General features: G+C 50.1%; 1 protein-coding gene and 1 long non-coding RNA gene across 2 annotated transcripts in view; one reads left to right on the top strand and one right to left on the bottom strand.

Moving 5' to 3' along the window:
* Positions 1 to 25,707, top strand: part of LOC311616422 — a 299,958-nt gene that overhangs the window by 192,086 nt on the left and 82,165 nt on the right. The gene's annotated exons all lie outside the window — the stretch shown is intronic.
* HES1 (hes family bHLH transcription factor 1) lies at positions 1,724 to 4,187 on the bottom strand. Its single transcript, XM_084874353.1, has 4 exons — positions 3,813 to 4,187; positions 3,570 to 3,665; positions 3,238 to 3,325; positions 1,724 to 2,537 (listed from the first exon to the last, which is right to left on the bottom strand). Exons 1-4 carry the CDS (start codon positions 3,918 to 3,920, stop codon positions 1,987 to 1,989), a joined length of 843 nt encoding a protein of 280 aa, XP_084730479.1. The 5' UTR covers positions 3,921 to 4,187; the 3' UTR covers positions 1,724 to 1,986.

The raw sequence follows: 25,707 nt of genomic DNA, 5'->3' as shown, positions 1-25,707 counted from the left end.
CAGAAGACAAGTTTACCTAATGAAGTATTGGAGCTTGGACAGAGCCCATTGTTATTATGTTTGCGTTTAAACAAGAGGGGAATCCTGGAAATTGATGATAAAGAAGGGTGTGTCTGTGTATTTATTTGGGCGGAGGGTGTAAGGGACCCTTTTCACATACACGAAATGAAGCAAGTAGTAGCCAAGTTTTTAAAAAGTATCTTTTAAATCTCTCCCTCCGGGTCTGAAGTTGGATAGAAGGTATCTGGGTAGGAAACTAACCGCGTCTGCTAGATCATCCCTTTGATAGAGCTGCTCTCCACACTGGCCTGTGGGAAAGGCCAGAGAAGGCCGGGGAGGCGGTAAAGCTTTTGAAACGAGACAGAAAATCGTTGGTTTTATCTTTGTTAGGAAGGCTTCAAAGATTGATCTCTCCCGCCTCATCCTTCTCCTCCCAGAAGCCTTTCTAAAGGAAAGGGGGCGGGGGGCGGGGAGGGTGGTGAAAGGAGACGGGCGGGAGGGGCCTGGCTGGGAGCAGGACTGGCCGGCAGTGCGGGAGGAGGGCGCGCCCGCCAGACCCACAGCGCCGCTGATGTGTCTGGTCTCGTAAGGCTCGTGGTTTTCATTTCCCCAACACCTGGATGCAGTCAAACACCTGGCCAAATCTGACAAAATCTGACAAGCCTTTGTGATGGGATTTGGAAGAAATTCCCTGCAGATCCTGGCACAGTTTAAAGCTGTCCGCTTTGAGTTAGGACTTGTTAAGGAGGGTTATGTGAGCTGAAACCCGAGACAAGCCTTTTGCTGCTATCTGGAGCCCACATCTTGCCTGGAAATGGGGCATGACCAAGCGAAGGGGTCGCTTGCTGTTTGTATTAAAAGGGGGAAGATGGCCTGCGTGCCTGCCAGCTCGGCCCCCACATGCTTTCTCTATTAGAGCCAAGCACAGCAACTTATCAAAAACATATGTCTGGTGTTAATCATCTGGACTTGGGCTCCACATGGGAGTCTAACTAGCTGTCCCTTGGCAGAAGGAATCTGTTGACCTTCTCAGCTTGCTTGAAGAGGGTGCAGAGAGGCATTTCAACTTTTGGATGCTGGTACGAGGGAATGTCTAGCTGAACCTAAGGACTGGCTAATTAAAGGAAGACTTCCAACACTTGAAGGTTGGAGGCTGCACGGGTTAAAGAGTGTTTTTACTTTGAATGTTGGTAAGCTACCCTGGGGGAGGGGGGGGCAGGGGGAAGGGCTGCAGGAGACTCCCTTCAAGTGACCTGGGCAATGATACTAGATCCATTAACTTCACGAATTCAGTTCCGTTCAACCTTTCTCAGAAGGAGCAGGTACATTGAATGACCTACCCAACTATGACTAAATGTTGGAAACCCTTTAAGAAATTTATCACAAATTGATCAGAGAAGCCATATCCCTTGGGTTCTTGCAAATTCAATGGAATATAGTTCATGGTGAAAGGTTTGATGGATTTAAAAAAAAAAAACGTTCTTTGCATAACAAAAGAACCAGTTCCTGAACTCTCAGATTACATGTCATTCAAATTCTGCCCAGTGCCTTTATTTACTTATTTATTTATTTTTAAAAACATATTCTGAAATAATCAGCTCTAAGACATAAAAGCCTTCGGTTTTTTCTTTTATTATATTTTCTCAAATAAACTTCCCAAAAGGAAGATATTTTAAGAGCATTTTCAAACATCTTTGGCATCACATAAAAAAGAAATCTCGTGTAAAAAACGAAATGTCATCTGAACTTTTATAATACAAAGGCGCAATCCAATATGAACATATAAAATATATACAAATATAGTGCATGGTCAGTCACTTAATACAGCTCTCTACAAAAAAAGTAACTTTTTAGAAATTAAAAAACAACAACAAAGTAACCACTTAATCACAAAAGTTCTCTTCTTTCCCAGCATCCAAGTTCCTGTTTAGTGTCCCGAGAGAAGAGAGAGAGAGAGGTTGAGTTTAGGGGGAGGGGTGGCCTGGCTCAGTTCCGCCAGGGCCTCCACATGGAATCGGCTGTGAGCGAAGGTCCGCTGGAAGGCGACACGGCATTGGGTCCCACGGAGGTCCCGCTGCTGCTGGTGTAAACTGGGATGACGGGGCCGGTGTGAGCGAAGGCCCCATTGGGGATGAGGAAGGCGAACTGGCCGTCTGGAGCCGGCACCACCTGGAAGCCACCGAACACCTTTGCCGCCTCTCCAGCGGGGCTGCCCAGCTTGCAGGGCGCGCCGCCGGGAGGGGGCGCCGCGCCCCCGGGGATGGGCACAAGCGGCGGTGGCGGCGCGAACGGCGCGTGCTGCGGGCCGCCGGGTCCCGGCGGGGGTGGGGGCGGCGCCTGCAAGACGGGGTGCGGCTGCCCGGGGTAGGTCATGGCGTTGATCTGGGTCATGCAGTTGGCCAGGTGGCCGAGCAGCCGGGTGCGCACCTCGGTGTTCACGCCCTCGCACGTGGACAGGAAGCGGGTCACCTCGTTCATGCACTCGCTGAAGCCCGCGCGGTACTTCCCCAGCACGCTCGGGTCTGTGCTCAGCGCGGCTGCAGACAGAAAGGAGACAGACAGGTCACCCAAAGGCCCTGGCCCCGAGGCCCCCGCCTCCGCCCTGGGAGGTCCCGGCGGCGCGCCTTCCTGACCACGGGGCCCGCAGAACTGCCTCCAGCTAGGGTGTGGGTGGGTTTAGTAAACCATCCACTTCCCCACACTAGCTTGGCGACTTAAGCCTAGACGCTCCTTCTCTCCATTCTTAAAATCACTGGATTTAAACCGAACTCGGACCTAACATCTACCCTACCCCCTTCTTCTCCCCCCCCCCCCGCCCCCGCCAACACACACACTCAGCGCGTGCGATGTGACCTTGGTTAATGCCCTTCCCGGCCATCCGAACCTCATTTCCCCTTCTGTGATGGGGGAGGAGGGACTGCTAAACCAGAAGCCCTCCAGGCACCACGCCACAGCTCAAAACGCCACACAGTTCTGAGCCCTTTGGCCCCCACCCGCCTTCCCCGCTGCCAAACCGCCCGCCGCCCTCGCCGCGGCCACCGCTCTCCCTCCCTTTCCGGAACAGTAACAACTTGGAGTTGTGGCTATAAATAAGCCCCAGACCGTGGGAACGTAAGAGGGAGCCAAGGCAGTAAAATGTAGCTGAATGCCTCTCACAACCACGGGCGGAAGTCTGGAAGAAATCACCGCCCGGTGAGAGGGACGCCCGCAGAGGGGGATGCGGCGAGCCGCCCTCACCCGTCATCTGCGCCCGCTGCAGGTTCCGGAGGTGCTTCACTGTCATCTCCAGAATGTCTGCTTTCTCCAGCTTGGAATGCCGCGAGCTCTGCACAGAAGAGGAGGCAGGGAAGGCAAGTGAGACCCCCCGCCAGCAGCCTCCGAGTGCTGGGGGGTCCCTCCCACGGCGCCGACCTCCCCAGACCCCTCACGGAAGGGGACCAGCCCTCCCGCCAGAAAGAACGCAATGCTGGCGGGGAAGATCCGCCGGTGAGAGGATTTCATCCTTACGTAGTACCTGAGAAATAGCATTTTACTTATTAAAACTATAAAAGCAGCATTAACCCACTTACATCTTTCTTAAGAGCATCCAAAATCAGTGTTTTCAGTTGGCTCAGGCTTTCATTTATTCTTGCTCTCCGTCTTTTCTCCATAATAGGCTTTGATGACTGTAAAGAAATAAAAAAAAGTCCTGAGTTCCCAGGAGACCTGCCATTTCGCCGAGGGAGTTTTAAGGGAATAAAAGACACCCCTCACCCCCGCACCCCAGTTTAATTTCTTGGGGCTGCAGAGAGGGATACAGGTACTGCCCTTACCTTTCTGTGTTCAGATGCTGTCTTTGGTTTATCCGGTGTCGTGTTGACACTGGCTGGAGTAGCAGCCACCGGGGACGAGGAATTTTTCTCCATTATATCAGCTGGCATTTTCTCTTGTTGTTGTTGTTTTTAATCCCTAGAGAATTTTATTTTTGGAGTCCTTCACACATAAAAATTTTTTTTTTGTTGTTTTATGTCTCTTTTATTCGAGACTTTTACAAAATTACTGAGCAAGTGCTGAGGGTGTATTATATCTTATGGCTACTTGGTGATCAGTAGCGCTATTCCAGGACCAAGGAGAGAGGTAGATAGGGGATTCCGCTGTTATCAGCACCGGCTCCGGATCCTGTGTGATCCCCAGGCCCTGGCGGCCTCTATATATATCTGGGACTGCACGCGAACGGCTCGTGTGAAACTTCCCAAACTTTCTTTCCCACAGTAACTTTCAGCCAATGGGAGGAGGAGACACGCGGCACCGCTCGTGGACCGCGCCCCCCCATTGGCCGCCAGGCACAAGGCCTGGCGGCCAATGGCGCGCGCCTGAGCCTGGGGCACCGGAGGCTACAACGTCAATCAAAAGGATTTTAACCCTTTGATACTATCCCTGCTGAGCTTTGCTTTAGGCAGGATTTTTCCGCCTTGGTTTTGCTCTCGTCAGTTTATTTCTTTGGGGGCTACGATCTTTGCTCTTCGTTTCCTTTCCAATGGGTGATAGAGCTGCTTTGACGCTAAGTTAATTTGAAAAATATTTTTAAAAAAGGCTTAGAAGGACAGGGTAAAAGATTATACTTGCAGTGGTTAAAAGAAAAGGGGGAACGTGTGCAAGGGCATGCGTTACCGAAACATCTAAGTAATTTCCCGCTCAGACTATATACATTGGGGGCAGGGGACGAAAGTCGATCATGCAGAAAAAGAACAAAACAAAAAGTCCTTTTGTCATGCAGAAAAGGGGGGGAAAAATGCCTCCCACCTTACATTTGCAGGTTGTTCAGAGCAAGGTGGTTTTTGATCCTCACCCTTCATTCCTCTTCAGGAGTTGGGGGTTTGGATCCCGCTCTTCCCCGTGGAAATAATCAGAATAATTTCCAACTGGGCAGAAAGGAAATAGAATTTCAAATGAACGATGAACAGGGAGGACTTGGATGGCCATGCCTCAGGGGCGCGCCATCTCCACTCTTTCCCTTTCCCACCCGCAAGCTCTCGGTTCCGTGGCACTGAGAGGTGGCGGGTTGTGCAGGAGCCTCTCCCCTCCTCCTCCTCCTCTTCTTCCTCCTCCTCCTCCTCCTCTTCGCCGGGCGGGCGGGCGACGGCGGCGGCGCAGCCTCAGCACCGGGCGCGCGCGGGCCCTTTAAGAGCTCCACCAGCCGAGCTGCAGTTTGACATCAGCCGGCCGGCGAGGGCGCGCCTGGAGCCGGAGCACGTGCCAGGATGTTTTATTGCCGCCGCGGCTGCGGCCGGGCCGGGAGGATGTGTGTGTGCGTGCGTGTGTGTGAGTGTGTGCGCGCGCGCCCCGGGGGCGGAGAGGCGGGGGGCGGCGGCGGGCGGCGGAGCGCGGGGGCTGGTTCCTGGTCCCCAGGAGAAGCCAAGAAGGTAAATAGCAGCTGCTGTGCTCGAGCCTGGGAAAACCCCGCCCCCTGCCCCTGGCCAGGGCTCATTGGCGCGCGCTGCGTGTGGGGTGTGTGTGTGTGTGTGTGTGTGTCGGGGGGGCCCCCCCTCCTCCTTGGGGCTGGGAATCCGAGGGGGCGGCGGGCGGGCTGGGAGCCGACCCCTGCGCTTACTGCCCCCCCTTTCCTTCCCCCCGCGTTCCCCCGGCCAAGGTCAGCCCTCCGGGGCGGGGAGCGCGAGCCCCAGGGTGGAGCGTGGGGAAAGAGGCCAACTTCCCACTCCACCCCTGATCTCAGGCTTAGGGGTTTCACTCTGGCGAAAGCCCGGGGGAGAGGGGGGGCCTTCTTGTTTGCTCCTTGCCCCGGCGGCCCTCCCTCTCTCCCTCCCTTCCTCCCCCCGCGGGCCCCAGGCGCCCGCCGCGGTCACGGGACGCCTGACCGCACTTAAGGAAGCGGCCGGGTCAGCCTCCTGCCTCCGCTCGGCGGCTGCGGTTACAGCGGCTTCGCGCCGCCCGCCTCTCCCCGGGGTCCAGGGCGGCCGGCAGCTCCCCCTCCCCGCGCCCGGAGGCCGCCGGCGGGCGGCCGGGAGGAGGCGGGCGGCTGCGTGCTGCCGGCTGGCCGGGCCGCGCGCCGCCAGGAGCCGCCGCCGCCGCCGCCGGGTGCCACGTGGCGGGCGCCGGGCCGGGAGCGCCAGGGCTCTGGCGGCGGCCTCCCTGGGGGATTTGCCGCGCAGGGCGGGCGACGCGCTCTACCCCGGCCTGCCGGCCGCCCTTCCTCCCTCCTTCCCTCCCTCCCTCCCTCCGGCTCGCCTGCCCGGTTCGTCCACCCCTCGCCCCTACCCCCGCCGCCCCCGGGAGCCCGGCGCGCTGTTCCGGTGGCTCCGGGCTGGAGCAGCCTAGGCGTCTTGTTTGATGTCGCCCCCCTTCTTCCTCCCCCCCGCCCTTCCCCGGGCTTGGAGGCCGCTGAAGGCCTGGCACACATTTCTCAGACACTTCATTCCTTCCTTCCTCCGAGCTCCCCACTGAGATAATGTTGTAAATGATTTCACCAGATCTCCTCCCGGCTGAGATTAGGTCGATTCCTGACTCTGGGTGACCTTGTGCAAGCCCCCCTGCCCCCCCGCTCCCCCCCCATGATGGAACGCCACTGTATGCCAGTGTGTTAATCCCCCGGATTACCACGTTGGGAGAGACAGTGGCAGCCCTACAAGGAGTTTCCAGTCAACTCTGGAGGCAGACAGACCCTGATGTTTTTGATTGATGACCAGGCATTCCTCTACCATTCCTTTCTCTTTGGGCTTAGGTGATGGCGGGAGAGATCTGGAGAACCTAACAGAAACTCTAATGCATACATGTATATGGGCAACCGTGCTGGTCTGTTTGGGGATACAGGAATGAGTAAGATAGGTGTTACCCTCAGGAAGCCCACAGACTAGAGATAACTATATTCCTAAGTGCAACGAATGTCTGTTTCCCAGTATATTTCTCTGGTATGTCCTAGTTCATTAGAGACAGTTGTATGTCTAGACAGAATTAAAATGCTGAAGAGGTTTAGGATGATTAAATTACTCATAAATTGGGGTATCCTGGAAAACTTCCTGGAGGAAGTGGCCTATGCTTTGTATCTTAAAAGATAGGATGAGGGGCCTTGGAAATGTGGTGAGTCATGGGGCCGGGGAGGATGGAAGTACCCGTGGCATTTAAGTCGTAGACTGGAACTTGGGGTCCTCATTCAGGGAAATGATTTGGACCCCAGGGTGTGTGTCTGGGAGGCATATAAGAAGCGACTGAAGGAGGAGGCTTGAAGTTATGACACAAAACCCTTGGGTAAAGAACTCTGGACTTCTCTTAGACAATGGAAGGCTATAAAATGCTCTTGAGTGGAGAAGAGACATTAAGGTTTTCCTATACAAAGATGGCTCTGGCAAAAGTGTGGAGAGTGGGTTGTAGGATTTGAAGGCAGAGAGCCCAGTTAGGAGGGTCAAGCCGTTAAAGGAGGTTCCTCAGTGACAGGTGGAGGCTGTTACTCCCCGGGAAGCACCTGCCCAGAACCAGCTCACCTGGGCAATGACTGCACACTGTCCAGTGACCCAGGCTCAGTGGAAACCTGCCTTCCCTTTAACGCCCCTTGTGATCTGGAGTCTAAGGCAGTGAGCGGCAAACTGCGGCTGGCGAGCCACATGACTAATGGGTTTGCCAACCACCGACCTAGACTCTCGATTCCAAGAATTACAGGCTGTTGTTCCTTGTGATTAAGCCCCTATCCAGTGGTCGGCAAACTCATGAGTCAGCAGAGTGGCAAACCGAGGCTCGCCAGCCGCATATGGCTCTCCGGCCACAGTTTGCCTGCCACTCAACTAAGGAATCCTTGTGATTTTGACCGTATTTACCTTCCTAGCCTCATTTCCACCTTTCAGAATGGCCCTCAAGTCTGCAGCCAAATCTTAGCTCATTGCAGGCTTGATGTACTCCCTCTTGCCCCTCAGGCTTCTCTCTGGGAGCGTGTGTGTGTGTGTGTGTGTGTGTGTGTGTGTGTGTGTACACTGCGGAGCAGGCTGTGCCCTATCCTGTTCTGAAGAAATGATGAACAATGTCTCCTTTGTTGACCTGCAACCTGGGCCAGAAGGGTAGTGCTTTGCTTTGTTATTTTAAAGAGATGGAAACGAGATGATGACAGAAAATTGTCTGTTGCTTTTGAAAATGGTGGAGTTTTCCTGTGTGTTTGAAATCCTCCTGGTGCAAGGTGACCAGCCTGTGAAGTTACCCTCCTTTCCGCCATGCAGACGTAGTCTTCTTAAAATGCTTCTGCTCAGCGTGTGAATTTTTAAAAACTGCCTAAATACTCTGACCCAGATTCTTCCAGGGAACTGAACTCTTCCAGGGAAGCGTGTTAACCCTTCCTAGGTTCCCCCCAAACCTATGAGAGTCAGTAAGTTCTCCAGGAAGCTCTGCTATGACATTGACTGCTGTCTGCCTGTCTGCTCTTGGGCCCTAATTAACTAGCTGGGTACACCATTCCTGTCTTTTATAGTCTAAACGTCTTTTGTTTTTTGGCCTGACTTCCATCTCCTCGGGATTGGGCACCCTGAAGGTGCATGGAAAATGCTGAATGAGTGTTGAATATAGTCAAGTTAGGGTCTTTTTTTTAAAATATATTTTATTGATTTTTTAAAGAGAGGAAGAGAGAGAGATAGAAAGTTAGAAACCAATGAGAGAATCATCGACCAGCTGCCTCTTGTACACCCCCTACTTGGGATGTGCCTGCAACCCAGGTACATGCCCTTTACCGGGAATCGAACCCAGGACCTTTCAGTCCACAGGCCGACGCTCTATCCACTGAGCCAAATCGGTTTCGGCTCAAGTTAGGGTCTTACTGCCATGCGTACAGCAGCCTCCTCAGTCAGTTAATCAGCAACTTGTTTCTGGCTACTTCAGAAGTGTGAGTGCGAAGATCCGGGAGAATGAGCAACTAACTCTCTCTCTCTCTCTCTCTCTCTCTCTCTCTCTCTGGGAGAATGAGCAACTAACTCTCTCTCTCTCTCTCTCTCTCTCTCTCTCTCACACACACACACACACACACACACACACACACACACACACTTTCAGATAGGCAGAGGGGTCAGTTAAGTGGCTAAAAATGTGGCACGAATTTGTGTGTGGGCCAAACAAACAAAGATAAAAACCAGCCCAGGAAGTTGCTGGCCCTCCACCCTAACTGTTTTTAAGAAGAAAGCTTCTTTGCAAATGTGCCCAACAGACTATTTTTCCGCATCCTTTTCCTGGGCAGTGAAAATAGCACCACGTTGACACACTCTCCACCCCTTTCTCAAGTGGAGAATTCAGCTCCTAAACTCGAGAAAAGACTTTGGATTTGGAAGGCTCCTCTTAGACCGCCACGACCTCTATTTTTTAGGCATCCCCCTTTCTCTCCCAAAGCAGAGAACATTGGACCGTGTTCGCCAGCGGTCACGTCTTTGATCCCACGGGGAGACCAGCAGCTCACACGGCGTCTTTGCTGCTGTATCACGCCCGGTTGGTAGGGCCAGAGGCTGCTGTGTTTCCTCTTTTCCTTTTTCTGCTCCCAAGAAGGGTTATTATCGGCCTTATTGCTTCACCTGTTTGCTTTAAACCTTAAAACAAATAATGCACGTCGTGAGACTCCCCTTTGTCCTGCAGTATCTGAATGATTTGTGGGTTTGGTTTAAAGCTGCAGAAAGGAGAGAGAGGGAGAGAAGAAGAAGAAGGAAAAAAAAAAGGTATTTTGCCTGAGGACTTGAAGCTCTCCCCCTTCCCACCCCCACCTTTTTCCTCCGCTTGACTGACTTTCTCACACTCAGATTCCCTGCAGCCTGCCAGAGACGTGGTCGCTGCCCTGCCAAGAGCTATCTGGGAGAGCTATTGAAAGAGCCTTGAGTAAGTACACACTGGGCGGATTTTCTCCTCCCCTCGGTACCTGCTCCGCACCTGTACCAGGAGCAGTCCCACACATATCACCTGATCTCGGCCCTTTCAGAGACCGTGAGAAAAATAAAGTCCGGGATAGAAGAGATGTTTGTCGTCTCTCCAGGGCCGCAGCCGGGGACTGCAGCCCGGGAACAGCACATGCCGGGCCTGCGGTGCTTGCCTGTTGGCCTGTGTGTGTGTGTGTGTGCGCGGGGTGGGGGCACCACCACAGGAAGGGGAGGGAAGCCCGAGATCACCTTCGGAATGGCTGCCCGGCTGCCTTTGTGTTCTGGCACCTGCCGGACTGCTAGTTTTATGATTCTTTCCTAGAACCATTCTTATGGTTCTTCCAGACAAGAGTCCATCTATGCGCGTCACAGCAGAATCCACAACTGGGACTTCTTACCTTACGGTTCACGGGTGAACTCCCAGAGAGCCTATGAAGCTCGTGAAATGGAATTCAAAATTGTTCTCCATGAATACGTTTTGAAAGAATAAATGGATGTGTTATTAATTTGTTTGTTTTTGTTTGTTTGTTTATTTCCTGAGGAGAGGGTCCATAGCTTTCACCAGAATTTCAAAGCATTTTGTGACCCCAGAAGACTGATGGAACTGAGCCAGATAGTCCCCACTTACAAGTGGACGCTCAGCTTCAGAGAGGGCAAGGGACTGGCTCAAGGGTCCCCAATACCGTCCGCCAGAGTGGGGGCCAGCTGCCAGCTGGGAGCTCTTTGGGTCACACCACAGTCCTGTGGTCCCGGGTCAGTTTAGAGTGGGGTTACAGATCCTGGATTGAAAACAGACACATTAATAAAGACACTTTGAATTTCCAGAACTTTTTCTCTGTCTTCATTCAGAGGCACTGGAGCTGCTCTGCACCCCCAGTTTTTGGACGGCAAAGGGATAGGCTGGAAAGCCAAGTGTCCAGGCGGAGAAGAGGATTCCCTAGCGCTTGGAGCAGGAGTCCTGCTGGTTGCCATGCGGGGGCATCGCAAACAACCGCAGCCCTGCATTCCACCTTTGATAAAAATAAGTCGCTACTTCTGAACAAAACTGCTCCGTTGGTTCCCGGCCAGGCCGGGACCTTGGACTGCTAGCTGCGGGTGGAGGTGGAAGACAGAAGCTTTCAACATTGGCTAACAGCAGCCTGCAGGGCTTTCCGCCACCCCCACCTCCTCTTGGAAAACTCGGCTGGAGCCAGAGAGACCACGGTTATGTGCGCTTTCCAATGGGCTCTGAAGGAGGGTGGCTGCCAAGAAAGCCTGTCCCAATGGGGTGGGGGCAGGGCGCCCTTCACTCCCACATTTGGCCCGGCCGCAGCAGCGGTGGGAAGGCTCTGAATGTGCTCTTGGCTAACCTTTTACCCTCTGAGCAGCATTGCAGTGAGGCAAGCCTGCAAGCCCGGGATACAGGAGGTCATTTCCCAGCTCAGAACTATACCCTGGCTGGTGACTCGGGGGGCAGGGGGGGGGGGGCGCTCTGGAAGGCCCAGGAAGGGGGACAAAAAGCCTAGCCCCTTTCAACCCAAGACACGCGATTGTTTGGATTGCTGAGAGTTGTTCTAATGGGGATATCAGACCAAGTTTCTCAAAACATCACAAACAAAAGCAAAACTCAGCTAGCCAGGAAAACGACTTAGGTAAAATTCAGGGCCTAAAAGCAATAAGGGACAAACATGTATAACATTTTAATGAAAACCGCCGTCATTATTATCTTTGCATTATCTCTCAGTGAGAGCAAAGGGGAGAGAGGAGGCAGGAGAAGGGACTTAACAAGTGGCTGGATTGGCCCCTCATGGAAGGCATTGGAAAACTGAGCCCAAGAGGAAGTGACTTGCCCAAGGTCAGGCAGCCTCCCCAGAGAGGCTATAGCAAAGCCCAAATCAGCTCAGGTTTCCTGCCCACCAGCCCAAAAAACCGCCCCCCCGTACCTCTCTATGAGGACATTTTGAAATCCATCTACAGCAAGTGAGTAACATTACCACGAAAGACGGGTTTTCTGGCTGAGCTATGTGCTGGTGAGTGATTTGGTAGTCTGACAGAATATGCCCAGCACAGAGCCCCGTTAAATGTCAGGCTTGCTGCGTTGAACTCTCTCTCGGGTGTGCTCATCCCTCCAGAACCTCTGGAAAAGAAGGGATCTTGACTTCTGAGACCCAGGAGATAGGAAGCCACGTAGAGGGTTCACACCGGACAATCCTGCCTCATGCCATCCCTTTTTTCTTATAATGGCCAACCTGCTTCCTTTACTTGTGCTCTAAAAGGAAGGCTGGGGGAGAGGTTATTTCCAGCTCTGAAGTAGTCTGTGTTCTGTCTGTACTAGGCTTGTGTTAGGCCCAGAGAAGGTGCAGTGCTGGTGATACAGTGAAGGCCTTGGGGCACGATCACATCGAGCTGCTGGCAGACTTACATTTAGCAGAGGGAAAGGGAGAAATAGAAGAGATTTTGAATGGTATTGGCATGGGAAATATACACAGAAGTGGGCAAAGGTATGTTTATAGTTGTGAGTATAGGAGGCAGTTCATCCTCAGATTATTTACTAATTATTGTATTTATTTGTGTTATTATTACTTAGTATCCTTACTTATGATTCATCTTTTAGGTGATGATGGCTGGTAATTTAACCTATTTTTGCCCACCCTGTATTTTCCTTTTGGGTATCAGGCTTAGGGAATGAAGAGAAGCTGTTCGGGGCAGCCGCCACAAATGCAGCGTAAGACTGGGGGGTGCTGGCACGGTTGGGGCCTTCCACGGAGTTGGAGGTACCTGTTTCCTTGCTTTGTTGTACTTGACAGCTGACTAGGCACTTTTTAGTCCATTGCGACATGTTGTCATTACATATAGCCTCATGACTTAGAAAGACTTTAGTGGGAGAACGGGGGTGGGGGTGGGGTGAAGAGACAGGATTCAAGTGGTCAGTGCAGGAGACATTCGACAGGGCCCTGGGCTACTGGGGGCACAGGATATAGGACAGATGAGCTTCCTGGAAAATAGTGCCTGTAGAGCAGGGGTGGGGGACCTTCCCTCTGCCCAGGACCATTTGGATGTTTATAACGTCATTTGTGGGCCATATCAGATTAACAGCTTAAAAATTTGTTATATTCAGTCAGACATTTAATTAACTCACCCCTAATGCCTTGGCAGGACCAACCAAATGATTCTTGGACCTTATACGGCCCTAAGGCCCGACCCTCCCACCCCTGCTCTAGAGAGACAAGGCCGGCTAGGGAGCTTAGAGGCCAGGAGAGAACTGAATCTTGTTTCTCAGCCACAGGTGACAATAAGATTTCCAGAAACTTGCCGAAACCGGTTTGGCTCAGTGGTAGAGCGTCAGTTTGCAGACTGAAGGGTCCCGGGTTCGATTCCGGTCAAGGGCATGTACCTTGGTTGTGGGCACATCCCTGGTGGGGGGTGTGCAAAAGGCAACTGGTAGATGTTTCTCTCTCATCGACATTTCTGGCTCTCTGTCTCTCTCCCTCTCTGTAAAAAATCAATAAAATATATTAAAAAAAAAAAAAAAGATTTCCAGAAACTGGAACAGAGGGGACAACCTGGTGTAGCATATTAGTAATCCAGAGAACGCACCTTTGGAGCAAAGAGGAAAGGTCCTTCCTCTTGGTGAGAAGCCAAGAGAGAAAGGGGGTGGGGGGTGGGGAGGAGGAAGTCAGGAGAAGAGATCTCACTGAGCAAGAAGATGATTGAGCAAGTTCTGGGTAGGACACAGAAAGTCTCTCCTGGGCTGAGGCCGGAGCTGCTTAGTTCAGCACCCAGTGCCTTTGGGGGGATTTCCTGGAAGGCCCTCAGCCAGGGAGACCAGGTCTGTGACTGAGGGCCCTTGTAGAACTCTGGAATCCGCATCGCTTTTCCTCGCTAGTTAGTGTTGCTCTATGCTGTCTGTATTGCTGTCAGCTTAACATAAAGTCCCATGGCCTGGACCAGGTTCAGGGGCTGCTTACGTGAGACATTATGTGAGGGAGAGAAAAGAACCTTCCCTTTTGCAGGGTCAGACTACCACGGCTAGCCTTGACTGAAATGCCAGAGGAGCAGGGGAGGGAGGCTCTGTGTGACATGCTGTGTGTCTGTCTGACCCACCTGCCTGACCCACAGAGGGCCCGAGAAAGTCCCAGCGTGTTACTGGCTCCCCGAGGAGATGACCACGCTGTACACATCTCACATGTATCCAGCAGGGGCCTCGTCCCGCTGGGCTCCCACAGTCACAGAGGGCCCAGGAACCACGTTCGAGGAGTTGCCATCGTTGTCCGGGTGGCTCTTCAACCCTCTGTACCTTCATCACCTGCCCTCAAAGTCTGGCACCTGGACAGACCTAGACGGCGTGTCTAGAAGCACCTGCCCTCAGACAGATGGGGGAGGAGTCTCCACTTATTTTCTCTGCGTCTGGTGAACCTGTGCTGATGGTAGTCAGACAGTACAGTCAGGGGTTTAAACCATCCAATTTCCAATGACCCGAACGTAACTTGAATTAACTTTCAAATATTAGAAGAATAGTTGCATAAAAGAACTTTGACTTAAGTATGTCTTGTTGGCAATGTCCTGGGACCCTCCGAGGGCCAGCCCATTTTCCCGTTTTCTTTGGTTGCTGAATCAGAGAGCTGGGTTGACTTTGACCGCTCCTGGTGACTACTCTGGGCAGCCAGGCTACCCTTGCGGACAGCTCTGCTCTGTTGCAATCCGGTGAATTTAGAGGAGTCTGTGGCTGTCCGTGTTTCCCCAGGCCTATCTTTATTGATGGTTATTAAAGACACACCACCACATGGCCATATGAAAGTACAAAGCAATTCCCAGGGTAAGGTTCGTGGGAAGGAGTGAGATACTGAGCTCCCAAATAATTCTACTGTAATCGCGGGCTGCCATATCTGTGTATAGTTAATAAGTAAGATTTAAGCAGGCAGGTTCCCCCACTGGGCAGCAGATGCAACGGCAAAAGAGACCAGTGGGAGATCCCTGGTCCTTCTGGAAACTGGGAAGGGGACTGAAAAGGAGAGTCTGGTGGGCAGTTGTGGAAGTGGGCAGGTCCCCAGGAGGAGGACCATGGTTTACCTCTGCATGTGCCCTCAGTCTCTCCATGCCACCCCTCATGGGAGATTCTGCATAACCGAGAAGTAGAGCATAATCATGCCCAGACACACTGGGTTCAATAGGTGTAAACACCACACACAAAACCACCTGTTTTTATCGAGCACCCCACCACACCTGCTGTTTTACGATGCTGAGCGATATTGATAAAGGGGGCTATAAAGGCGAGGTGAAATGGCCTCATGTTTAAATAGCACCTTCCTCTGTGAACTTCAAGTGTTTTACAGCTGAGATTTGACTGACCTGGTGATCATTTCTTACAGGAATGTTGAACACATAGCTCTATATATCTGTTCAGAAAAGAAACTCTAGCAAGTGGCTAAAAAGTAAAAACTTTGGAGACTGACGACCCTGGTTCACATCCTGGCTTGTTTGCTTTCTAGCTAGTGACATGATCATTCAGTACCTCAGTGTACTTACCGGTTCTGTGGGGAGACATTCATATTACCAAGTTCATTATGAGAACCACTGTGTAGAATGTGCTTAGGACAATGCCTGGCATATGGTAAATACAGTGTGCCTTGTCAGCTGTTTTTAGCATTGCTATGTACGTATCTTGGACGAGCAACATAGGTACCCTCATTCATTGGAAAAAAAGTCAGAAGATGTTAATATTCTCAAAGAAATGCACAGCCACTGTGGTCCATTGGTCCATGAGTATTTGACAAAACAGAAGCTCCAGCTGGTATTTTATGAATCTCAGGGTGTGGGAGCAGGAGAAACCTAAAAAGGGATCTGGCTTCTTCTCCTTTCCCAGGGAGGAGGGTCTCTATCACCCTCGCTCTGTGGTTGCGGCTTTGTATGTGGCCGATGTAGAGCTTGGTGTGGCCTGGCCCTGATCATTGAAATGAGCCTCAGGCCCACGGAAAGCAGAATTCCAGTGGAGGCAGGGGCATCAGCAAGATGTGTGGGTGACTCCTCCCCTCCCTCCCCAGGAAGGAATGGGGCGGCTGCAGAGGAACACAATCCAGAACAAGCCCTCCTGGGACCCCGGTTGGATTTATATGAGAGAAAGATCGATGGGGAAGATGACTGTCTGAGGTCTTTCCTGCTCCAGCAGGTTCTTGTAGATGAGCATACAATGTATGGCCCAAACTGGGACCCTCTTGAGTATTAGGAGGTAATGCTTTTAAACCATTATGCCAGGACAGCTGGCATCAGCTGGGAAATATGGCCATCCTACTTCTGTGGGCCCAAACTAGCATCTGCTAGTTTCTTCTTCCACTTCTTCCATTATCTTTTCGTTAGGGATGCTTCCTGAGAAGAAATATTCTTCCCCAGTCACTAATGCTTTAGCACTTCAACATCTGTGGAAGGTGATGCCATTGATCTGCCTTGCACAGAGGTAGGGGCCCCATTTTTGAACCTAGAGTATGAAGAGAAAGCAGGGTCAGAGGGAGGTCCCATGATGGCTGGACGGTTGAGCTCAAGGTATGCTTGCCATGACTTGGCTTCTTCTGTAGAGTGTGTGTGCTCTCAGCTTCCTCCCCTACCCAGACTGTGGCTGCCGCACAGCAATGCTACCAGGGACTCTTGCACCTACTTACGATGGCTGAGCACACCTATTTTTCTTAGGCATGTGAATGTGGAAAAACGAGTGCTAACATTTGAAATCCAAGCTGAAGGAAGACCCAAAGGAAGGAGCATTTTCCCACATGAAATATTTACCCTTTTAGCCCTGAAGTTGACTAAATCTTTAATAGGAAAAAACAAAACAAAACAAAACAAGAAAAAACCCACCACCAAAACAAACAAAAAAACACCCAGAAAAAAATTAAAAAAATATATATATTTATTGATTTTGTACAGAGAGGAAGGGAGAGAGATAGAGAGTTAGAAACATCGATGAGAGAGAGTCATCGATCAGTTGCCTCTTGCACACCCCCTACTGGGGATATGCCCGCAACCAAGGTATATGCCCTTGACAGAATCGAACCAGGGACCCTTCAGTCCCCAAGCCAACGCTCTATCCATTGAGCCAAACTGGACTCAGCAGAAAATTTTTTTTTCTGAATAGGTCAAAATCAAGGTTTGTTCTGTTAATTCCCTTAAAAAAAAAAGACAAAAAGAAAAATGGCTCCCTTGCCTGAGTGGTCTTCTATGTGCCTATTTAATGATTAATAATACCTTGTTGGGCTATTGTTTGATGTGGCCTCTGCTGGTTTGAACAGGAGAATACTGATTCACTGGTAAGGCATTTATGAATCACGAGTGTTTACCCTGAAACAATAAATGAACTGGGGAGATGAAAAAAAAACACCTAAATGTGCTGAATTCTTTGACTAAAAACCAGAGATAACCCTGTGTGGGGTCCACCGCTTTCTCTCGGAGAAGAAAGGTTGTGTACAATGACCAAGACCAGGGCTTCGGAGTTTGTGGGTTTTTTTCCTTTCACCTACTGATAGGTTTGAGCCAACTTTCCCACTCCGTTTCCGTACAGCATGCATTCATCTTCTCCTATCTGCCGTTTGGCCCGTAAATCAGAGGGGAAGCTGGAGCCCTGCCTTAACTTAAGTGGGGCTGGTGGGCTGAAGAGAAGGGATTCAAGAGGTTAAGAGACCTGCCAGGCCTCGAGTGGACAATGATGGGGAAGGAGGAGTCAAAGGATGACAACTGGTTTGTTGACTGAACTATGTGGACCCTTCTTCCACATACCACTTTTAATAATAACTCCTAGACTTGTTTTTCTTCTTTCTGCCCCAACGTCTAGAGTTCAGTGAAAAAAGACTTCCAGATTTTCCCCAATGACGCTTAAATATATTTTTATATTTTGAGATAATTTTAAACCTATAGAAAAGTTGCAAAAATAGTTCATAGGGCTCATTTATACCCTTGAACCAGCTTCCCGGCATTACCATCTTATACAATGATAGAGTGATCATTAAAACTAAGGAAACCATCTTGCTCCACTACTGTAATTACAGATTTAATTCAGATTTCACCATTTTTTCCATTAATGTATTGTGTTCTCTTTCTGTTCCAGGATTCCACAGTGTGCTTAGTTATCTTGTCTCCTTCATCTGCTTCACTCTGTGGCAGCTCCACCATCTTTCCTTGTCTTTCATGACGCTTTCAAGAGTCCTAGTCAGTTGTTTCATAGAATGTTCTCCACTGGGGTCTGTCTGATACTGAGGAGCTGCATTATTGGGAAGAGCGCCCAGATGTACATGACGTATTTCACTGCTGTAAACATGATCACAAGGTTAAGATCGTTTCTCTAGTATTGGCTATTATCGTTACAACTTTTTGTATTTTTTAAAAAAGATTTTGGGGGGATGTGTGTGTGATATTTCAAAGCAATGCAAATATGCTATTATGCTTACACTTCTGCCTACTAAATCTATCAAAGGCTCTCACCTGTGGCAATGAATGCTGTGGCGATCTAAAAGTCATGTTATTTCCCTTATTCCTTCTACATTTATAATTGCAACTCTTTGAAAGGAGGAGTTGCATGATGTTACATTGTGATAAAGCAGAAATAAAAACAGCCAGTACTCTTGGAGCCTAAATTTTAGATGAAGAGAGAGATAAGCAAAATAAATAAGTGGACTTGATAGTATATTGAATGGTGACAAGTACTGCAGAGAGAAATTAACTAAGGGAAGAGAGATAGAAAATGCCGGGAGCTGCAGGTTTAAATTGCGTGGTCAGGGAAGACCTTGGAGAGAAGACTTGAAGCAGAGAAGGGAACCAGTGTGTGAAGCTTTCTCCAGAAAAGAAATAGCAAGTCCAAGGGCTCAGAGGCAGGACCACATCTAGCCTAAGCACTCTAAGGAAGCCAGGAGGCCAGCGTGATGGGTGCAAAGTGAGCAAAGTGGGAAGGGGAGTGAGAGAGTGATGAAGCCAAAAGTGACAGGGCCAGCTGATGCAGGCCTGGGGACATTCTAATGATCTGCTTATTAATCCGAGGAAGGCAGGAAGACCATTCTAGAGCCATTGCAAGATGCTGAGCGAAGAGGTCACATGATGTGACTTTATATTATTAAAAGATCTGCTCTGGTCGGCAAGGGCAGAGGCAAGGAGACCCTGCTTGGGAAGCTGTGACATCATCCAGGTAAGAGATGGAAGTGGGTTGGACCAGAATGGTAGCAAAGCGGTGATTGGATTGTGCATGTCTTTTGACAGTAGGACTAACACTGCTAAGAAAGCTCTTCAGCAGCTTTGGGCCACCGTCTGAATGCCCAGGGCATGTTCCTCCCTCTCCCACCTTGAAGTGGGGCTTCACTAACCAGATTGAGAAGCACGGGCTGGCCACCTTGAGTCTAAGCTCTGCAGTCCCTCATTGGAGCCTTCTTTTTCTGGGCCTACCTTCATTTTTCTCTGCACCCCACTTCTCTCTGCCACAGGCCCACCTCTGCCCAGGCCAACCCACCACCATTTGCTCACAGTCTCCCACCCCTGCTCTGCCAAACAATAGCCTTTCCCTCCCTTAAGGTTCAGCTTTGCCACTCGGAGCCCCTCTCGGAACACCTGACCTCTTGGTTGTTGACATTAACTAGAGTCTCCTTCACGGGCACAGCCCCTGGAGATAAACAGGCTCTCAGACACCCCTGCGGCTCAGGGACTCTTGAACACAGAGCCGGCACCGAGCGCTTGGTTGGCATGGTGCTTGGTTTGTTGGCATATGGCATACGGGGCAATGAACACATCATGTTTCCTCTTAGTCATCCAAGTACACTTTGCATTATACTTCACATATATCCTCTTTTTTTTCCAGGTAAAAACTATTTTTGCCTCTCCCTCTGCCCAATCTTTCAAGTGAAGTTAAAATTCCAGAATTCCTCTTGTTGGTCCAATCTGTGTCCCTTGTGGGGCGGGGGAATGTCCTTTGTATCTCAGCTTGAGAAGTCAGATGAGGAGTACAGGGAGAAACAGGCATCACTGAGGGCTGAATGTAAAAAAACAAACATATGGTTAGAAATTAGAAATTTTAAGCAGTACAAAAGTAACCCAGCCCAGTGGCTCAGTGGTTGAGCATCAACCTATGAATCAGCAGGTCACAGTTTGATTCCCGGTCGGAGCACATGCCCAGATTGTGGGCTCAATCCCCAGTGTGGAGCAATCAGTGGTTCTCTCTCATCATTGGTGCTTCTATCTCTTTCTACCTCTCCCTTCCTCTCTGAAATCAATAAAAATACATTTTTAAAAATATGACCCTTCCATGGGTGGCCCCATCCCCCAAGCCGTGTTCCAGAGGCAGTCACTCATACCTGTCCCTTATATACCCATCGGAAGTGGCTAACGAACAGTCAGTGGCTGGTAGTAGACAGTCACTACCAACTGAGTGCCATGAAAACCAGCCTGGCTCTCCACTTCCTGGGGCCAAGGCAGCCCCATGCAGAAGGGCTGGCTCAGCACAGTCAACCTGCCATTTTGATTGCTGCCTTTGGCTCAGACCACACAGGGGTGAGTTTGCAAAGACACCACACTCCGTGGAATTGGGCAGTGGGCGCCACCTTCCTTGGCTCTGGTTCTGTGCCCTCACAGGGTGGTTCGTTGTCACTGAGATTTCCCGGGTTGGCTGTCGTCTCTCCCTCAGAGTCAGCCTGGGGATCACGGCCAAAAGCTGCATCAGGAAGAAAGGCCAGTGGGAGAAGGGGTGGAGGAAGCCAGCCCCCGAGCTGCGATTACAGCAATGCAGGGGATTACAGGGAGTTTCAGGGGGAGCTTTACCCCCCACCCCACTCCTGGGCTCACCTGAAAGGCGGCCCTCTCCCTCCACCTTTCCCGTGGGAATTCGGCGCAGCCAGAAGAACCCCTGAACTCTGCTGGGCCTCTGCCAGCAACTTTCAAGCCGTTCCCCCTGCCGACTACCGTGACATGATGTCGTTTTTTATTGAGGCAAGATTAGATTTTTTTTTTTTTTTAAGTTTTCAAAAGTGTGGTTCACATGATCTCTAGTACTTTTCCTATTGCTTGAAGACCACAGAGCTGCCAATTTCAATTTGCTTCAGCTTTTATCACGAAAGAAGCTTAAAAGAAAAAAAGAAAGGGGGAGAAAGGCTGGATGAAAATATTCCCCTGGGCCCTGGCAGTTAGCATGAGGGTGGCAGGGGACACACGCATCGCTCACTCCCTTTTGTGTAACTGGTGTAACAGGAAGATGTCGGGAGATTGAAGCTGGGACTGGCTGCTGGACAGCACACAATGTCCTCTGGAGCGAAGGGTTTTTATGCCATCTTTCTCCAGAAAGAGAACGTACAGCATGGAGTCCCTCACAGTACCCAGGACAGTATGAAAGAGGATGCTGATCTCTATGGAAATAGGTAAAATAAACTCAGAAAAGGTGTTCTTCCTCTTAATTCTAATTTCATGAATTCTCTTTGGAGGCAAGATTTCCCATTCATTCATTTAACATATTTACTGAGTACCCATTCTGTTGCTGGGAATGCAGGATGAATAAGGTAAAGTCCTGTTTTTAAGAAAAATGAGAGAATATCTATTTGCAGGGATCGTGGTTGCCAACTCAGCCCTCAACATGGGTGGTGGGATGGAAAGTTAGGAAAAACGTGAGATTGAATCCTATTGTTTTGGCATAAAATCAGAGAAAAAAGTCTGGAGGACTAAAGGACATGCTGGGGAAATAAATGTCTCCCACTCCATCGGGATCTTGGAGGAGAAATGACGTTTAAATGTCACCACCATTGACTTTCAGATTCCTAACAGTCTGATGATCCCCACACCAGCCTGTGAAGTAGGGAGGGGCAGCATTCATCACAGCTCTGCATTGCACCTGGCTCATGGTAGGTGCTCAGTCAGTGTTTGCTGAATGACTGTGGGTAAACCCCCAATTTACAGGGCGGGACAGGTTCAAGAGTAATCAGGAGATTGATCCTGAGTCACCCGGTATTAAGTGGCAGAGGCTGGAGCACACACATCAAGGCCCATCATTCCTCCTAGAGGCACCACTCTGGAGATTTCTCCAAACCACTACCCTTCCTTTGACTGGCAGGAGAGTGACTCTGGAGTGAACATCCCCCAAGGTTGCAGTGAGTTTTTGGAGAGTAATTCCAATGTATGGAGGACAAATCGACCACAGCTGTGGACAGGACACATCATGAACAGACCTGGTCCCCTTGGAAGTTTCTCCCAGGATTGAGCTGGTTGGGTTAAGAAACCTGAGTGTTGGTTGTTCTTCGGGTGTAGACTCCTATCCCAAATTGAGGTGGAATATTTTGTGGAAGTTTATGCATCTCCCCAACTTACTCTGTCTCTGTCAAACATCTGGATCAGAAAAGGCTGGTTTTAGAACTAACTTGGGAAGAAATCACTTCCAATTTGTGTCTCATGAACCTTGATTTTTCTCCTCCACAGGGGGATAAAGTGGGGCAACCTTCTGGATTCTGAGCAGGAGGGGCACTTGCAAACCCTCTCACCCTCTACCAGAACCATGTGGCTTTTGCCTGTTCACACACTGCATGTCCTCATACCATACCCAGGGAGTTTTGAAGGATTCCCTAGGATTATAGAACAAGGAAGTCTAATCCCACTGGCTGGAAGGAACCAGAAAGCCACTGAGTTCCTTCCCCTTCCTCCAGGGACAGGGGATCACAGCACTGGATAGGCCCCTAACCAGGAAAGCAGTGTGGGGACAAGAAGGAGCCTGCGGAAAAGGCGAGTCTGGATGAGAAGGGAGACCAGGGGTAGAAACCCATCTTCCTGTCCACTCTCCCCAAGAATATGAGGTGGTGTCGAAAGCTCCGGAGTAGTCCTGCCTCTGCTGTAGACTCACCGTGTATGTCCGTGAGGACCACATTCATGGCCCCTTCTCTGGGCCTTAGTTTCCCCATTAGCAGTCTCGTGGTTTCCAACCAAGGCCTGGGAGGAGCTTCCTCTCAGGGAGTGCGGGCAGAGCCTTCTGGGTTCTGAGCAGGAGGGACACTTGCAAACCCTCTCACCCTCTACCAGAACCATGTGGCTTTTGCCTGTTCACACACTGTATGTCCTCATACCATTTTTTTTTTTTTAATTTCCATTGGGTTTTGTGTTTAAGTTTGAAAACCACCAGCTAGATGCTCTCAAAAATTCTCTCCAGCTCTAAAATCTCCTGAGTATTCCCTGTGCCTCCCTGGCTTTTGGATTGTTCTCCCCTCTAACCTGTAGTACCTTGTGCTTTAGCCACTTGAATGCTTGCTTTTCTTTCCCCAAAGACTCCTTGCAGCCCAGTTCCACAAATAATGATGAATTTGGGGAACCTCTTTCAAAGGCCACCTGGGCCAGGTTATCTGGCTCTCAAACTGCTCCTACTGAAGCGGTATAGGCTGGAGACAGTTGAACAAAGAATTACAAAACTGAATAGTTTTCCTTCGAATATTCTTCATCAATAACTGGGACCTTGTCTTATTTCTCTCACCCATAGCCAGCGTGTGTAGGACACTTAATAAGTGCTTAGTAAATATTTGCTGAAAGAACTGATGAATGAACGTCTCGTTTCCATCTTTGGGAGGAATCGCAGATGTATCCGTAGCTAAGGGCCTTCCCAGGACTGAGTGGAGCTAGGTAGACTGTGTGGGCTCTGGGATTTCCTTTTACGAGCTGGGCTGATTACAGCTGTTGGGTGTTGTTACCTTTTATGGGTTGAATTGTGTCCCCAAAATATATGTTGAAGTCCTAATCTCCCGTACCTCATAATGTGACCTTATTTAGAGAGAAGGCGGTTGCAGATGTAATTGGTTAAGATGAGGTCATACCAGAGTAAGGCGGTTTTTTAATCCAATCTGACTGGTGTCCTTAAAACAAGAGGCACAGAGGGAGAAGTTGGCCACGTGATGAGGGTGGTGGAGGCTGGAGTGGTGCATCAGTCTGGGAGCGCGTTTCGCTTCCCCGTGAAGAGTGGGGCATGCGTGTCTGAGTTAAATGTTGTGCAGAGTCATTGTCCTTCTCTCCTTACAAATGGTGCCCCTTGCTTCTGAGTATCTTCCCTGAGTTTTGTTTCATCCACCTGTCTGGGGTAGGTTTCCAGTTCTGGCTTCTCCTCTTGTGTTCTTGATCATAGAAATACAGCCCCCCCCCCCCCCTTCCATCCCCAAGGAGATTCAGGAGTTTCATACGACCCACCTCACTTCTGGTTACTGAATAACTGTTGGGGCATCGAATGTCAAGGCGAAGAAAGCAGAAGGGCCTACGTGTTGGACCAAATTACCTCATAGCCCAAGCTGTTCCCATGGTGTCTGCTTGCACTGTCTGTCAGCAGCTCTTTCATCACCAGCCCCACTTACATCACACTGTCCTCAACACCCACCCTGATCATTGTCACCTGCTTACCCCACAGAGCACAGGTGAATGGCAGCAGTTTAAAGTTTTGATTTAGCCTGGGGCAGTCCGGCAGGTCACAGGACAGGCAGGGTCTTTTATTTCCAGCCTTAAGAATGGAAGTTGTGAATGGGAAAGGAAAGAGGAGCTTATTGTGTTTTGATTCAAAACGCACCATTAACATCCCAACGTGGATTTCTACCCAAAGCTTTTCGCAACAGTAGAGATGGAGAAGGGCATCCACTGACCGCCCCCTCCCACTCACTCCCCCTCCCTTCCTCAAATTTGACCCAGGGCTCTCCTGCAGGAGAGACGGTCCTGGTGCCATTTCTCTGGCCTGGGAGCCACAGCACCAGCATCTGTGAATGGACGTCTTAGACCCACCCATCTATGGGCTTTAGTGGAGAATGAGACGGGCTCCCTTAGGCTGTGTGTGTGGAACTGCTTTTCACCACTGGTGCTGACTTCAGCATCTCTGAGAGATTGCCACATGGACACAGAATGAAAAATGGTCTCAGCTAGCAAGTCAAGGTTTCATCAAGTTAGAGGTGAAAGAACTGGGAGGAACCTGAAAGGGCTGATGTTAAATTCATTCACTTGCTCACTCACTCATTTATTTATTTACTCATTGATTCAACAGATATTTCCTGAATATCTCCTACAGGCCACTCAATGTGTGATGAGCTAGAGAAAGAGACAAGGCCACAGTTACATGACACTAATGTGTCTTGTGCCTAAGGAGAGGTTTGTCCAGGGGGTAGATGGAGTCATGGGGAAGAGGACAGCTCAACCAGTGGCCTTGGGAAGCCCAGAGAAGAGTTTTAGTCCTGGGACTAGAATAGTGATTTTTCAAAGCATAGGCCTTGGGTTCTCAGCTTCAGAATGAACTTGGAGAGTTTGTTAGCATGCAGACTTGCAGATTCCAGACTGCCACCCCAAGCCAACCCAGCCGGAGTCTCAGGAGTGGCCCTGGGATATGCATGTTGACTCCTAGGTACTGAGGTGTAAGATGTCCAATTAGGGAGCTTGAGAGCCTCTGCCTCACAAAGGGTGTTCTAGCCAGTGAGTGCCTGAATGAAGAAGGACGTCTGGCCTGAGAGAGGCCCAGAGCTCCAGATAGCGACAATAAATTAATTATATATATATATATATATATATATATATATATATATATAATTGATTTCAGAGAGGAAGGGAGAGGGATAGAAAGATAGAAACATCAATGATGAGAGAGAATCATTGGTTGGCTGCTTCCTGCCTGCTCCCTACTGGGAATCGAGCATGCAACCCAGGCATGTGCCTTTGGCCAGAATCAAACCTGGGACTCTTCAGTCTGACGCTCTATCCACTGAGCCAAGCCAGCTAGGGCTAAATTCATTTATAACAGGCTGTGCTGAGGTATAACTGAGCAAGGAACGGCCTATTCTATCTTTTTGCAAAATTCGAGGATAGAGCTTCATGTCACATAACTGATTTCATCTCAAAACTTTAGGAAATCGCCTTT

The sequence above is a fragment of the Pipistrellus hanaki genome (genome assembly GCF_964339955.1).
Source record: "Pipistrellus hanaki genome assembly, chromosome: 2".
In the NCBI taxonomy this organism is placed as follows: Eukaryota; Metazoa; Chordata; class Mammalia; order Chiroptera; family Vespertilionidae; genus Pipistrellus; species Pipistrellus hanaki.
This window is presented reverse-complemented; position numbering and strand designations above follow the sequence as displayed.

What these genes read in the sequence shown, in the direction of transcription:
- HES1 (XM_084874353.1), bottom strand. Translation starts at nt 3,920, where the DNA reads ATGCCAGCTGATATAATGGAGAAAAATTCCTCGTCCCCGGTGGCTGCT. An exon ending in TGGATGCTCTTAAGAAAGAT is followed by an intron (nt 3,326 to 3,569) that starts GTAAGTGGGTTA and finishes TCTTCTGTGCAG; the next exon opens with AGCTCGCGGCATTCCAAGCT. An exon ending in GCAGCGGGCGCAGATGACGG is followed by an intron (nt 2,538 to 3,237) that starts GTGAGGGCGGCT and finishes TTCTGTCTGCAG; the next exon opens with CCGCGCTGAGCACAGACCCG.